The 16517-nt window shown below is 53.9% G+C and overlaps 1 protein-coding gene across 1 annotated transcript; it reads left to right on the top strand.

The window, feature by feature from the left end:
* The first annotated feature begins 4244 nt into the window (after positions 1 to 4244).
* LOC144952903 (uncharacterized) lies at positions 4245 to 15680 on the top strand. Its single transcript, XM_078883385.1, has 4 exons — positions 4245 to 4407; positions 13277 to 13484; positions 14625 to 14751; positions 15344 to 15680. Exons 2-4 carry the CDS (start codon positions 13349 to 13351, stop codon positions 15654 to 15656), a joined length of 576 nt encoding a protein of 191 aa, XP_078739511.1. The 5' UTR covers positions 4245 to 4407; positions 13277 to 13348; the 3' UTR covers positions 15657 to 15680.
* Positions 15681 to 16517: the final 837 nt, after the last annotated feature.

The raw sequence follows: 16517 nt of genomic DNA, 5'->3' as shown, positions 1-16517 counted from the left end.
TTTGAGTTGTGCGCCTTTTGGCGTCATCTGGTCCAACCCATGTGAGACTAGGCTCTAAGGAAAGCTGTCTCGGGTGTGGACCAATCAACTTCAAGGACAGTGCTGTTACATTATCAGAGTTGTGTTTTTTGTTTGTATTATGACTGTAGGTATTGCGGTCTATGCAAACATGACTCCTTGTAAAAAGGTGTCAGTTTTGTTGCCAGATAGAAGGGTAAAGAACCAATTTTCAAAGAATACTGAATTCCAGACGTTGTCTCAACGACCTTTATTACACAATGTTGGAAATTCTGTTGCAAAACTCGTCACCGCTGGCCACGCCTAATTAGAGAATCTGCCGAAAACAAAAATGATTTCAACCGTTCGGATGGCTGCAGGCTTACGGCTGCCTGGAAGCGAATCGTCAAATAATACGTCGTTTAAAATCACGCCCATACAGGCCGGTAGGGATTACCGTTGGCACGGCTATTTCAGTACACACAATGAACAGTAAGTACAAGATCAACGTGCTCGCATAATGCGCGTGTGTGACGTACGTTGACTCAGTCTTGATTTTAAGTTGTTCGTGGCTGCAGGAATCCATGCTTTTTGGTTCTTTCGGTAAAGTCACGTGGGTGTACTGTGGTACCTCGGGATACGTCGTTAATTCGTTCCAGAAGGTAGGAGGACTTACGCCGAAAATGACGTATACCAAAGGAATTTTTCCCATAAAAAATTAAGGGAAAGGAAAGAATCCGTTCCAGAGGATAAGAAATGATATTGTATACGGCATATTTGACCTTGATGGGGTTCATATTCTTAGGTTTTTTCGGTAAAGTCACCGTGTAGGTAAAACATTAAAATTAATAAAAGTAAAATAAAATAAAAATCAAGACGTTTCGGAGGCAACACAAGATTCCGTCTTCAGGTGGAACCGTCACAGCCACGACAGCTGTATCAAGTAAATGAGAGATTGCAGGAGCTACCACTCCGTTTATATAATGGTTGGAGAGGGGGGGGAAGGGCCAAGTACAGCACACTTTTTATTCATATGGTAAGGTGAGGCTTAAGAGGGTGAGCCTTTGTTATGTTCCATGTTCCATAACAAAGGCTCACCCTCTTAAGCCTCACCTTACCATATGAATAAAAATCTCTCATTTACTTGATACAGCTGTCGTGGCTGTGACGGTTCCACCTGAAGACGGAAGCTTGTGTTGCCTCCGAAACGTCGTGATTTTTATTTTATTTTACTTTTATTAATTTTAATGTTTTACCTACGTGACTTTACCGAAAAAACCTAAGAATATGAATCCTTGCAGTCACGAAAGCTTCAAATCTAGACTTAATGGGGTTGTATTCAATAATTTGCCCCTGCCATGCATAGTCCCATGGGATGTTGGCTATCAACAACAAGGCAACTCCTATGACTAATTGGGAATGGGATGCAAGCGTAGGATTGATCACCCTGTCGCTGGCCGCCTTTGGGGAGGGTGTATAGTATGAAAGGCCGAAACACCCTAGGAACCAAAGGTTCACTACTGACGATACGCTCCCCAATTTTCACCAGGCTCACTGTTCATGAACTCTTGTAAGTGCTTGCACAAAGGATAGTAACATCTCATCCTGTGTTCTTGGAATCTAAAATCATACATTCTAGTAATAAGCCCGCACCGCACACCGTACGTGGTGTCTCCGTGCTGAACAGCGCTCACCCAGGCCCCGCTAGGGCTGCTACTACGCCCAGTAAGCGGGCTACACGTAATGTCAACACATTATCCGCCGTGGCTCCGTAAGGCCGGCACCACACAGTGATAATCACAGTCACTACACTTCTAATAAAGAGCTACACGGAAGCTCAGTGGGGCTTTTACTCCTAACCTGCTAACATAAACACCGATTAGTTTAGTCTATAATAATAATAATAATAGTTTAATTTGTAACGCGCGCAAATTTGCAGACGTAGTGGCCGCAACTCAGAGGCGCGGAGCCAAGCTCAGAGTCGCTCGAAAGCGCATGGTTTGTAGAGGTGAGTTTTTAAGTCTCTCTTGAAGGAGGCGATTGAGGTGATGCTGCGAATGTGCAGAGGGATATCGTTCCAGACTGTTGGGGCTGCCACCGAGAAGCGGCGTATAGACACGATGACCATCCTGGATCTTGGTATCAAGAGGAGGTCGTGAGTCGCGCTGCGCAGGCATCTGCCGTGCGCTGAGCTGCAAGTTGTCAATAATGAAGAAAGGTACGGCGGGCAGGCGGATGTGAAGGCGTGGTGGCAGAGGCAGGCGGTCTTGTATGTGACCCTACTGGCGATGGGGAGCCAGTTGAGAGCACGGAGACAAGCGAGTGAGTCGAGACGGGGATGAGTGTGGGCAGTGACGACGCGTGCCAGGAGGTTGTTTTGTAGTCTTTGAAGTTTCTTTAGGTTGCCAGCGGAGGTCCGGACTAGGACGGAGTTGCAATAGTCAAGGCGAGACCCAACTATGCAACATGCCAACAACGTGTTGGCAATTTCAGTGGAGATGAGAGGACGTACGTGTCTGAGAGCCTTCAGGTGAAAGTTACATGAGCTGATGATATGGTTGGTTTGACGGTCGAAGGATAAAGTTGAATCTAGGATGACACCGAGGTAGCTGAAGTGGTCAGTGAACTTGATGCTGTGACCGAAGATGTGTATGTGTGTGGGTCTCTATGTATAATTTATATGGGTCTCTGTGTATCTCCATGGGTCTCTGTGACACATTCCTGCGGAGGGAGCTGGTAGGAACGTTGGGTTGCTCGGTCAATGGCCAGGGTCAACGGCGGCGTGGTGTATTCCGCAAATATGCCCGACTGTGAGGGTGGGCACAAGCCGGCGTGAGTAGGTTAAACGTTGAGTTTTATAAGGGCACCACGGGGTGACCAGCCCCTCCCCAATCCCCACACCCAGCCCGACCCTCCCCACCCAGCCCCTCCCCACCCAGCCCCTCCCTGCACGACGGACGGACACAATAATCCCCTGTGGGCTGGTGTAACCAAGAGGATCCTACCAGTATATCTGTATCTATGGGTCTCTATGGGTCTCTATGTATCTCTATGGGTCTCTAATGTCTCGACGTAAGTTTAGTGTAAAGATATTTTTAAGATGTCCAGTTGGGTTGGATCAGAATGTCAAAGTATAAGTTATAGGCAAGGTAAAGCAATCACTTTGTAAGATATAAATATGCTATGTTTAGTATTTTAAAATCGTACCTATTAACTGGTAGATCATGGATCATAAAAGGATAATGGTAACTTTAAATACTTTTAATAATAAAAAAAATACGGACGTCATTAGTGCAGCTAAATAAACAACCCCTATTATATAAGCTTTAAAAAATATATAAGAACAATAAATTGTAAGTTTATTTATAGAATGTAAACATTGAGGCCTACTGCAGAATGGCCTCGCCTAGGAAACGTAAACACGTTCCTTTGGCCTAACAATATTAAATACTTTAATAGCAATAAACGGGCGCCTTAGTAAAAATAAACAACCTCAAGTATATGAACTTAAACAAATATAAGAACAATAAATTGTAAGTTTATGTATAGATTGTAAACACTGAGGCCTAATGTGGAAAGGCCTAGCCTAGGAAACGTAAACACGTTTCCATGGCCTAACAATAACAATATTAAATACTTTTAATAGTAATGAACGGGCGTCCTCAGTGGAGCTAAATAAACAACATCAAATAAATCAGCTTAAAAAATATAAGAACAATACATTGTAAGTTTATTTATAGATTGTAAACACTGAGGCCTACTGTGGAAGGGCCTCGCCTAGGAAACTTAAAGACGTTTCCATGGCGTAACAACAATATTAAATACTTTAATTATAATAAATAGGCTACGTAGTGGAGATAAATAAATAACACAAGTATACAAACTTAAAAGTATAACAACAATAAATGCAAAGTATTGATATACTCGAGTATACACAGAAGAACCCGGCCTAAGAAATGTAAACACGTTTCCATGGTAACGCGTGACGTCATCGCGCGAGGGCGGGGGGGGGTTCTCCCCCCCAATACACCCGCCCCTCCAACCCCTCCCCTCATCCCCCCGCCCCTCCAACCCCCTCACCACCACCAACCGCCACGTTTGGGGCGTGGCTCCCTCGCCCCCAACTCCACCCAAACATCCCCCCCACCCCACCACCCCAACCCCGCCAAACCACCGCGCGGCAAACGCTGATTGGTCGACACCTCCATTTAGGGGCGGGGCTAAAGAAAGCGGGAGGGAGGGGGTGAGAAAGGGGGTGTGGCCACCCGTAAGTGTCGGGGGGGAACCAATCAGCGACGAGCATCGTTCAATAAAACCACCGAGCCCCGGTGCCGATAGCGACAGAAGCTGAAAAGCCGGCAACCGAGCAGATCCTGGGGCCTACATCTAAACCGTGAGACTCTTTAACAGGTAAACATTGATATTGTTTTAACAAATATATTAACTACATTTGAATCCATCGGTTGTTAGTCGGTTCGCGTCGTGTGGACGATGAGAATTTGCGCGCTTGATTGGGGATCGTTTTGGGTTGGCGTTTGTTGACATCGTCTCCTGGTGCACCTAGCCTGGCACGAGAGCGCCGTGGTGACGTCACCGCCACTGTCGCTTAGCGATGAACAGCTGTTGTTGTTGTTGGAGACGTGCACCTAGCCTGGTACAGGCGTCGTGGTGACGTCACCGCCACTGTCGCTAGCGACGAACAGCTGTTATTGTTGTTGTTGGAGACGTGCACCTAGCCTGGTACGAGAGCCATGGTGACGTCACCGCCACTGTCGCTTAGTAACGAACAGCTGTTGTTGTTGGAGACGTATCGTGATGCACCTAGCCTGGCACAGGCATCGTGGTGACGTCACCACCACTTAGTAGTAGTTGTTGTTGACGTGCACCTAGCCTGGCACAGTGGTGACGTCACCACCACTTAATAGTTGTTGTTGTGCACCTAGCCTGGCACAGTGGTGACGTCACCACCACTTGGTAGTTGTTGTTGACGTGGACCTAGCCTGGCACCGTGGTGACATCACTACCACTTAGTAGTTGTTGTTGACATGCACCTAGCCTGGCACAGTGGTGACGTCACCTCCACTTGGTAGTTGTTGTTGACGTGGACCTAGCCTGGCACCGTGGTGACGTCACCACCACTCAGTAGTTGTTGTGCACCTAGCCTGGCACAGTGGTGACGTCACCACCACTCCGTAGTTGTTGTTGGAGACGTGCACCTAGCCTGGCACCGTTGTGACGTCACCACCACTTAGTAGTTGTGCACCTAGCCTGGCACAGTGGTGACGTCACCACCATTTAGTAGTTGTGACGTCACCACCACTTGGTAGTAGTTGACGTGGACCTAGCCTGGCACAGTGGTGACATCACCACCACTTAGTAGATGTTGTTGTGCACCTAGCCTGGCACAGTGGTGACATCACCACCACTTCGTAGTTGTTGTTGTGCACCTAGCCTGGCACAGTGGTGACATCACCACCACTTAGTAGTAGTTGTTGTGCACCTAGCCTGGCACAGTGGTGACATCACCACCACTTAGTAGTTGTTGTTGTGCACCTAGCCTGGCACAGTGGTGACATCACCACCACTTAGTAGATGTTGTTGTGCACCTAGCCTGGCACAGTGGTGACATCACCACCACTTAGTAGTGAGGGGGTGTGAGTGGGGATGGGTCTGGACCTGCTCTCGACCACAGCTGGAAAGCTACACGTGGAGTCACTGCTGCTGCTGTCACTGCTGCTGCTGTCACTGCTGCTGCTGTCACTGCTGCTGCTGTCACTGCTGCTGCTGTCACTGCTGCTGCTGTCACTGCTGCTGCTGTCACTGCTGCTGCTGTCACTGCTGCTGCTGTTACTGCTGCTGCTGTCACTGCTGCTGCTGCTGTCACTGCTGCTGCTGCTGTCACTGCTGCTGCTGCTGTCACTGCTGCTGCTGTTACTGCTGCTGCTGTCACTGCTGCTGCTGTTACTGCTGCTGCTGTCACTGCTGCTGCTGTCACTGCTGCTGCTGTTACTGCTGCTGCTGTCACTGCTGCTGCTGTCACTGCTGCTGCTGTTACTGCTGCTGCTGTTACTGCTGCTGCTGTTACTGCTGCTGCTGCTGTCACTGCTGCTGCTGTCACTGCTGCTGCTGTCACTGCTGCTGCTGCTGTCACTGCTGCTGCTGTCACTGCTGCTGCTGTCACTGCTGCTGCTGTCACTGCTGCTGCTGTCACTGCTGCTGCTGTTACTGCTGCTGCTGTCACTGCTGCTGCTGCTGTTACTGCTGCTGCTGTCACTGCTGCTGCTGTCACTGCTGCTGCTGTCACTGCTGCTGCTGCTGTCACTGCTGCTGCTGTCACTGCTGCTGCTGTCACTGCTGCTGCTGTCACTGCTGCTGCTGTCACTGCTGCTGCTGTCACTGCTGCTGCTGTTACTGCTGCTGCTGTCACTGCTGCTGCTGTCACTGCTGCTGCTGTCACTGCTGCTGCTGTTACTGCTGCTGCTGTCACTGCTGCTGCTGTTACTGCTGCTGCTGTTACTGCTGCTGCTGTCACTGCTGCTGCTGTTACTGCTGCTGCTGTCACTGCTGCTGCTGTCACTGCTGCTGCTGTCACTGCTGCTGCTGTCACTGCTGCTGCTGTCACTGCTGCTGCTGTCACTGCTGCTGCTGCTGTCACTGCTGCTGCTGTCACTGCTGCTGCTGTTACTGCTGCTGCTGTCACTGCTGCTGCTGTCACTGCTGCTGCTGTTACTGCTGCTGCTGTCACTGCTGCTGCTGTTACTGCTGCTGCTGTCACTGCTGCTGCTGTCACTGCTGCTGCTGTCACTGCTGCTGCTGCTGTCACTGCTGCTGCTGTCACTGCTGCTGCTGTCACTGCTGCTGCTGTCACTGCTGCTGCTGTCACTGCTGCTGCTGTTACTGCTGCTGCTGTCACTGCTGCTGCTGTCACTGCTGCTGCTGTCACTGCTGCTGCTGTCACTGCTGCTGCTGTTACTGCTGCTGCTGTCACTGCTGCTGCTGTCACTGCTGCTGCTGTTACTGCTGCTGCTGTTACTGCTGCTGCTGTCACTGCTGCTGCTGTCACTGCTGCTGCTGTCACTGCTGCTGCTGTCACTGCTGCTGCTGTCACTGCTGCTGCTGTTACTGCTGCTGCTGTCACTGCTGCTGCTGTCACTGCTGCTGCTGTCACTGCTGCTGCTGCTGTCACTGCTGCTGCTGTTACTGCTGCTGCTGTCACTGCTGCTGCTGTTACTGCTGCTGCTGTTACTGCTGCTGCTGTCACTGCTGCTGCTGTCACTGCTGCTGCTGCTGTCACTGCTGCTGCTGTCACTGCTGCTGCTGCTGTCACTGCTGCTGTCACTGCTGCTGTCACTGCTGCTGCTGTCACTGCTGCTGCTGTTACTGCTGCTGCTGTTACTGCTGCTGCTGTCACTGCTGCTGCTGTCACTGCTGCTGCTGCTGTCACTGCTGCTGCTGTCACTGCTGCTGCTGCTGTCACTGCTGCTGCTGTTACTGCTGCTGCTGTCACTGCTGCTGCTGCTGTTACTGCTGCTGCTGTCACTGCTGCTGCTGCTGTTACTGCTGCTGCTGTCACTGCTGCTGCTGCTGTTACTGCTGCTGCTGTTACTGCTGCTGCTGCTGTTACTGCTGCTGCTGTTACTGCTGCTGCTGTCACTGCTGCTGCTGTTACTGCTGCTGCTGTCACTGCTGCTGCTGTCGCTGCTGCTGCTGTCACTGCTGCTGCTGCTGTCACTGCTGCTGCTGTTACTGCTGCTGCTGTCACTGCTGCTGCTGCTGTTACTGCTGCTGTCACTGCTGCTGCTGCTGTTACTGCTGCTGCTGTCACTGCTGCTGCTGCTGTTACTGCTGCTGCTGTTACTGCTGCTGCTGCTGTTACTGCTGCTGCTGTTACTGCTGCTGCTGCTGTTACTGCTGCTGCTGTTACTGCTGCTGCTGTCACTGCTGCTGCTGTTACTGCTGCTGCTGTTACTGCTGCTGCTGTTACTGCTGCTGCTGTTACTGCTGCTGCTGTTACTGCTGCTGCTGCTGTTACTGCTGCTGCTGCTGTTACTGCTGCTGCTGTTACTGCTGCTGCTGCTGTTACTGCTGCTGCTGCTGCTGTTACTGCTGCTGCTGTTACTGCTGCTGCTGCTGTTACTGCTGCTGCTGCTGTTACTGCTGCTGCTGCTGCTGTTACTGCTGCTGCTGCTGTTACTGCTGCTGCTGCTGCTGTTACTGCTGCTGCTGTTACTGCTGCTGCTGCTGTTACTGCTGCTGCTGCTGTTACTGCAGCAGTAACAGCAGCAGCAGCAGTAACAGCAGCAGCGTCATTAGCAGCGGCAGCAGTAACAACAGCAGCGTCATTGACAGCAGCAGCAGTAACAACAGCAGCGTCATTGACACAGCAGCAGCAGTAACAACAGCAGCGTCATTGACACAGCAGCAGTAACAACAGCAGCGTCATTGACACAGCAGCAGCAACAACAGCAGCATCATTGACACAGCAGCAGCAGTAACAACAGCAGCGTCATTGACACAGCAGCAGCAGTAACAACAGCAGCGTCATTGACAGCAGCAGCAGTAACAACAGCAGCGTCATTGACACAGCAGCAGCAGTAACAACAGCAGCGTCATTGACACAGCAGCAGTAACAACAGCAGCGTCATTGACACAGCAGCAGCAACAACAGCAGCGTCATTGACACAGCAGCAGCAGTAACAACAGCAGCGTCATTGACACAGCAGCAGTAACAACAGCAGCGTCATTGACGCAGCAGCAGTAACAACAGCAGCGTCATTGACGCAGCAGCAGCAGTAACAACAGCAGCGTCATTGACGCAGCAGCAGCAGTAACAACAGCAGCGTCATTGACGCAGCAGCAGCAGTAACAACAGCAGCGTCATTGACACAGCAGCAGCAGTAACAACAGCAGCGTCATTGACGCAGCAGCAGTAACAACAGCAGCGTCATTGACACAGCAGCAGTAACAACAGCAGCGTCATTGACGCAGCAGCAGCAACAACAGCAGCGTCATTGACACAGCAGCAGCAGTAACAACAGCAGCGTCATTGACACAGCAGCAGTAACAGCAACAGCGTCATTGACGCAGCAGCAGTAACAACAGCAGCTTCATTGGCGCAGCAGCAGTAACAACAACAGCGTCATTGGCGCAGCAGCAGTAACAACAACAGCAGCGTCATTGACGCAGCAGTAGCAGTAACAACAGCAGCGTCATTGACGCAGCAGCAGCAGTAACAACAGCAACAGCGTCATTGACGCAGCAGCAGTAACAACAGCAGCTTCATTGGCGCAGCAGCAGTAACAACAACAGCGTCATTGGCGCAGCAGCAGTAACAACAACAGCGTCATTGACGCAGCAGCAGTAACAACAGCAGCGTCATTGACACAGCAGCAGTAACAACAGCAGCGTCATTGACGCAGCAGCAGCAACAACAGCAGCGTCATTGACACAGCAGCAGCAGTAACAACAGCAGCGTCATTGACACAGCAGCAGTAACAGCAACAGCGTCATTGACGCAGCAGCAGTAACAACAGCAGCTTCATTGGCGCAGCAGCAGTAACAACAACAGCGTCATTGGCGCAGCAGCAGTAACAACAACAGCAGCGTCATTGACGCAGCAGTAGCAGTAACAACAGCAGCGTCATTGACGCAGCAGCAGCAGTAACAACAGCAACAGCGTCATTGACGCAGCAGCAGTAACAACAGCAGCTTCATTGGCGCAGCAGCAGTAACAACAACAGCGTCATTGGCGCAGCAGCAGTAACAACAACAGCGTCATTGACGCAGCAGCAGTAACAACAGCAGCGTCATTGACACAGCAGCAGTAACAACAGCAGCGTCATTGGCACAGCAGCAGTAACAACAGCAGCGTCATTGACACAGCAGCAGTAACAACAGCAGCGTCATTGACGCAGCAGCAGTAACAACAGCAGCGTCATTGACACAGCAGCAGTAACAACAGCAGCGTCATTGACGCAGCAGTAACAACAGCAGCGTCATTGACACAGCAGCAGCAGTAACAACAACAGCATCATTGACGCAGCAGCAGTAACAACAACAACAGCAGCGTCATTGACACAGCAGCAGTAACAACAACAGCGTCATTGACACAGCAGCAGTAACAACAGCAGCGTCATTGGCGCAGCAGCAGTAACAACAACAGCGTCATTGGCGCAGCAGTAACAACAACAACAGCAGCGTCATTGACACAGCAGCAGTAACAACAACAGCGTCATTGACACAGCAGCAGTAACAACAGCAGCGTCATTGGCGCAGCAGCAGTAACAACAACAGCGTCATTGGCGCAGCAGTAACAACAACAACAGCAGCGTCATTGACGCAGCAGCAGTAACAACAACAGCGTCATTGGCGCAGCAGCAGCAGTAACAACAGCAGCGTCATTGACACAGCAGCAGTAACAACAGCAGCGTCATTGACACAGCAGCAGTAACAACAACAGCGTCATTGGCGCAGCAGCAGCAGTAACAACAGCAGCGTCATTGACGCAGCAGCAGTAACAACAGCAGCGTCATTGACGCAGCAGCAGTAACAACAACAGCGTCATTGGCGCAGCAGCAGCAACAACAGCAGCGTCATTGACACAGCAGCAGCAGTAACAACAGCAGCGTCATTGACGCAGCAGCAGTAACAACAACAGCGTCATTGGCGCAGCAGCAGCAACAACAGCAGCGTCATTGACACTGCAGCAGCAGTAACAACAGCAGCGTCATTGACACAGCAGCAGTAACAACAACAGCGTCATTGACGCAGCAGCAGCAGTAACAACAGCAGCGTCATTGACACAGCAGCAGTAACAACAGCAGCGTCATTGACGCAGCAGCAGCAGTAACAACAGCAGCGTCATTGACACAGCAGCAGTAACAACAGCAGCATCATTGGCGCAGCAGCAGTAACAACAGCAGCGTCATTAGCAGCGGCAGCAGCAACAACAGCAGCAGCAGTAACAACAACAGCAGCAGTAACAACAACAGCAGCGTCATTGGCGCAGCAGTAACAACAACAGCAGCAGTAACAACAACAGCGTCATTAGCAGCGGCAGCAGTAACAACAACAGCAGCGTCATTGGCGCAGCAGTAACAACAGCAGCAGTGACAACAACAGCGTCATTAGCAGCGGCAGCAGTAACAACAACAGCAGCAGTAACAACAGCAGCGTCATTGGCGCAGCAGTAACAACAGCAGCAGTGACAACAACAGCGTCATTAGCAGCGGCAGCAGCAACAACAACAGCAGCAGTAACAACAGCAGCGTCATTGGCGCAGCAGTAACAACAACAGCGTCATTAGCAGCGGCAGCAGCAACAACAGCAGCAGCAGTAACAACAGCAGCGTCATTGGCGCAGCAGTAACAACAGCAGCAGCAGTAACAACAGCAGCGTCATTGGCGCAGCAGCAGTAACAACAGCAGCGTCATTAGCAGCGGCAGCAGCAACAACAGCAGCAGCAGTCACAACAGCAGCGTCATTGGCGCAGCAGTAACAACAGCAGCAGCAGTAACAACAGCAGCGTCATTGGCGCAGCAGCAGTAACAACAGCAGCGTCATTGGCGCAGCAGCAGTAACAACAGCAGCGTCATTAGCAGCGGCAGCAGCAACAACAGCAGCAGCAGTAACAACAGCAGCGTCATTGGCGCAGCAGTAACAACAGCAGCAGCAGTAACAACAACAGCAGCAGTAACAACAGCAGCGTCATTGGCGCAGCAGTAACAACAACAGCAGCAGTAACAACAGCAGCAGCAGTAACAACAGCAGCGTCATTGGCGCAGCAGTAACAACAGCAGCAGCAGTAACAACAACAGCGTCATTGGCGCAGCAGTAACAACAACAGCAGCAGTAACAACAACAGCGTCATTGGCGCAGCAGTAACAACAACAGCAGCAGTAACAACAACAGCGTCATTGGCGCAGCAGTAACAACAGCAGCAGCAGTAACAACAGCAGCGTCATTGGCGCAGCAGTAACAACAACAGCAGCAGTAACAACAACAGCGTCATTGGCGCAGCAGTAACAACAACAGCAGCAGCAGTAACAACAACAGCGTCATTGGCGCAGCAGTAACAACAGCAGCAGCAGTAACAACAGCAGCGTCATTGGCGCAGCAGTAACAACAACAGCAGCAGTAACAACAGCAGCGTCATTGGCGCAGCAGTAACAACAACAGCAGCAGCAGTAACAACAGCAGCGTCATTGGCGCAGCAGTAACAACAACAACAGCAGCAGTAACAACAACAGCGTCATTGGCGCAGCAGTAACAACAACAGCAGCAGCAGTAACAACAACAGCGTCATTGGCGCAGCAGCAGCAGTAACAACAACAGCAGCCACAATAGAGTTGTTAGTGCGAGATGGATCGTGTAAATGTGTTAATGTGTTTGATGTTGTGTTGTTGAACCGCCACCACCCAACAGCCCAACTAGTAAGGGTTGTCACGTAGACAGAACGTGGCCAATTCGACACTAGTACAGCACTAGTGTGTAGTGTAGTATGTAGTGTAGTGTAGCATGTAGTGTAGAGTGTAGTTGTAGTAGTATATAGTATGTAGTGTATAGTGTAGTTGTAGTGTATAGTGTAGTTGTAGTAGTATATAGTATGTAGTGTATAGTGTAGTTGTAGGGAGGTGGGGGGGAAGGTGGGGGCATGGGAGGGGTGAGAGGTCACAGAGCACAAAGGTCATGGGGCCATAGTTGCCCCCTCCCTCCTCCCCCTCCCCTCTCCTCCCTCCCTCCCTGGGGCCACGGCTGCACTGCGAACATCCGTGCTGCTATGAGATGTTGACGACCTCGCCTGGTGCGCAGGAGGTCTATGTGGAGTCTGCGTCTCTCTCTCATCATCAGTATCATCACGGTGGCTATGAGATGTTGACTACCTCTCCTGGTGCGCAGGAGGTCGTGGGTTCAATCCCGTGACCCTGACGCCTGCTGCTGGATATTTGGAGTCTGCGTCTCTCTCATCATCATCATCATCAGGGTGGCTAGGAGATGTTGACTACCTCGCCTGGTCTACAGGAGGTCTATGTGGTTTCTGCGTCTCTCATCATCATCATCACGGTGGCTATGAGATGTTGACTACCTCGCCTGGTCTACAGGAGGTCTATGTGGAGTCTGTGTCTCTCTCATCATCATCACGGTGGCTATGAGATGTTGACTACCTCGCCTGGTAGGCAGGTGGTCGTGGCTTCAGTTTTCGGCTCTCATCATCATCGTCATCATCGCCTGTCCACCTTGTCTCTCACCCCCCCCCATCTCCTCCCACGCCCACCCCCAGGCACCGCTCCTTACCGCACCGTACCGCACCGCTCCGCACCGTACCGCACCCCGTCTCCGCTCCGCTCTCACCATGCTCACCCGTCTGGGCTCTCTGCTATTTGGCGCTGGCGGCGCTGGCGGCGGTGACGGTGACGGTGCCGAGCACCTGGCACGGTCGCTGGGGCAGGTGGAGGCTTCTGACGGGTGGGTGATCATCGGCAAGCCAGGTGACAGCCCCGCACGCTCAACCGCCCGCACGCTCGCTCGCTCGCTTATCCGCTCGCTCGCTCACTCACTCGCTCACCCACTCACTCACTAACACACTAACAGACTCACTCGCTCACTAACTCACCCACTCACTATCACACTAACACACTCAACCACTCACTCGCTCACCCACTCACTTACCTGCTCACTCACCCGCTCACTCGCTCGCTCACCCACCCACTCATCCACCCACTCGCACACACTCACTCACCCACTCGCTCAACCACTCACTCGCTCAACCACTCACTCGCTCAACCACTTACTTACTCGCTCGCCCACTCACACGCTCGCCCACTCACACACTCGCCCACTCACACACTCGCCCACTCACACACTCGCCCACTCACTCACCCACTCACACTCACTCGCTCAACCGCTCACTCACACACACACTCAGCCACCCACTCAGCCACCCACCCACTCGCTCACCCACTCACTCACCCACTCACTTGCTCAACCGCTCACTCACACACTCACTCACTCGCTCACTCACCCACCCACTCAGCCACCCACCCACTCACACACTCACACACTCACTCGCTCAACCGCTCACTCACACACACTCACCCACCCACCCACTCGCTCACCCACTCACCCACTCACTCGCTCAACCGCTCACACACACACCCACCCACTCGCTCACCCACTCACTCACTCGCTCAACCGCTCACTCACACACTCACTCGCTCACTCACCCACCCACTCAGCCACCCACCCACTCACCGACTCACTCACTCACCCACTCACTCAACCACTTACCCACTCGCTCGCCCACTCACACGCTCGCCCACTCACACTCACCCGCTCACTCACACTCACCCGCTCACTCGACCGCTCGCTCGCTCACCCACCCACTCACTCACCCGCTCACACACTCACTCGCTCAACCGCTCACTTACACACTCGCTCGCTCACTCACCCACCCACTCACCCACCCACTCACCCACCCACTCACCCACCCACTCACCCACCCACTCACCCACCCACTCACTCACCCACCCACTCACCCACCCACTCACCCACCCACTCACCCACCCACTCACCCACCCACTCACCCACCCACTCACCCCCTCTCCCCTCCCCCCCTCCCCCCCCCACAGAGACGACCTCTGACCTCTCCCCGCCGTCCTCCCCTCCGCCCTCCGCACCTGAGGCCTCTCCCGCGCCGTTGGCCGATCGGCAAATCGGCCGTCCCGACGCCGCGGCGCGACCACGCCGGCACAGACGGTGAGCACCGCCGGCACCGGCACCGTCACGCGCAGCAAAGGCAAAGGTCCCCCGCGTAGCCTGCAGCAGAATGTCGGGGCAAGTGGCTGTGACTAGCCAGTAGCAGCAGCAGCAGCAGCTAGCGGCGCTGTGGCACACAGGGTGGGTGGGTGGCACCACGCCCGACCGCCTTGGTCTCCCCCCCCAGTGGCGATGCCGTTACTACCACACACCGCTTGCAGCAGGTAACTTATTTGAGGCCGAGTTGACCTAGGGGAGAGGACGGTGAAGAATTCGGACACTCGCCCACTTGCTCATTCACCCACTCACTCATTCACCCACCCACTCACCCACTCATTCATTCACCCACTCACTCATTCACCCACTCACTCATTCACCCACTCACTCACCCATCCACCCACTCACTCATTCACCAACTCACTCGCTCTCCCACCCACTTGACCACCCACCCACTCACCCACTCACTCACTCATTCACCAACTCACTCACCCACCCACTCACTCACCCACCCACCCACCCACTCATTCACCAACTCACTCGCTCTCCCACCCACTTGCTCACCCACCCACCCACTTGACCTGCCCTTCACCAGGTCGGCGCCAGCTTCCACCACCGTCACCGGCACCGTCTCGCCGCCTTCCTCCCAAGACGGGCGACCGGCGCTGCTGGCCACGGCCACGGCAGCCAGGGCGGCGGCGGTCACCGCGGCCGTCCCGACGGGCCGCCTGCGGGCGCTCTCCGAGCGGGCCAGGACGCGTGCCGACCGAGCCGGGCTGGCGCGCCGCGGGCTCAAGCGCCGAAACGACGCCGCCGCCGGCGCCGCCGGTGCCGCCGCGCCCCGGCAGTCTCGGCGCTTCATCCAGCAGCCGGCACGGCGCGGCGCCGGCACCGGCGCCTGCTGGTGATGCCGCTCGCTCGTCGACGTGGTAGGGTGGTGGTGGTGGGGGGGGGGTGGTGGTGGTGGTGGGGGGGTGGTGGTGGTGGTGGTGGTGGTGGGGGGGTGGTGGTGGTGGTGGGGGGGTGGTGGTGGTGGTGGTGGTGGTGGGGGGGTGGTGGTGGTGGTGGGGGGGGTGGTGGTGGTGGTGGTGGTGGGGGGGTGGTGGTGGTGGTGGGGGGGTGGTGGTGGTGGTGGTGGTGGGGGGGTGGTGGTGGTGGTGGGGGGGTGGTGGTGGTGGTGGTGGTGGTGGGGGGGTGGTGGTGGTGGTGGTGGGGGGGTGGTGGTGGTGGTGGTGGTGGGGGGGTGGTGGTGGTGGTGGGGGTGGTGGTGGGGCGGTGGTGGTGGGGGGGGTGGTGGTGGGGCGGTGGTGGTGGGGGGGGTGGTGGTGGGGGGGCCACTGGCTGACGAACGGTGCAGTCGCCGGTGCCGGAATCTGCCGAGACGTCATCTTCACCACACCAAGTCCTCTTGGATACCCATTGCACACCCCCCCTGACCCCTGACCCCACCCCCTTGACCCCCCCCTGACCCCACCCACTCCCCTGACCCCACCTCCCTGACCCCGCCTGACCCCCCCCCACCACACACTACTGGACGATGCCTTCCCAACACAAATGGACAATTTGGCCGAGTGGGAACCGCGGTGGATCTGTGTGTGTGTCAGTGAGTGTGTGTGTGTCTCTGTGTGTGTGTCTCTATGTGTGTGTGTGTCAGTGAGTGTGTGTGTGTCTCTGTGTGTGTGTCTCTGTGTGTGTGTGTGTCAGTGAGTATGTGTGTGTCTCTGTGTGTGTGTCTCTGTGTGTGTGTCTCTGTGTGTGTGTCTCTATGT

The sequence above is a fragment of the Lampetra fluviatilis genome, chromosome 70 (genome assembly GCF_964198595.1).
Source record: "Lampetra fluviatilis chromosome 70, kcLamFluv1.1, whole genome shotgun sequence".
NCBI classification, from domain to species: Eukaryota; Metazoa; Chordata; class Hyperoartia; order Petromyzontiformes; family Petromyzontidae; genus Lampetra; species Lampetra fluviatilis.
This window is presented reverse-complemented; position numbering and strand designations above follow the sequence as displayed.

Bases quoted from the DNA above. Each gene is read 5' to 3' on its own strand.
- LOC144952903 (XM_078883385.1), top strand. From the start codon at position 13,349: ATGCTCACCCGTCTGGGCTCTCTGCTATTTGGCGCTGGCGGCGCTGGC. The intron at 13,485-14,624 runs GTGACAGCCCCG...CCCCCCCCACAG, and splicing joins GGTGATCATCGGCAAGCCAG to AGACGACCTCTGACCTCTCC. The intron at 14,752-15,343 runs GTGAGCACCGCC...GCCCTTCACCAG, and splicing joins CGACCACGCCGGCACAGACG to GTCGGCGCCAGCTTCCACCA.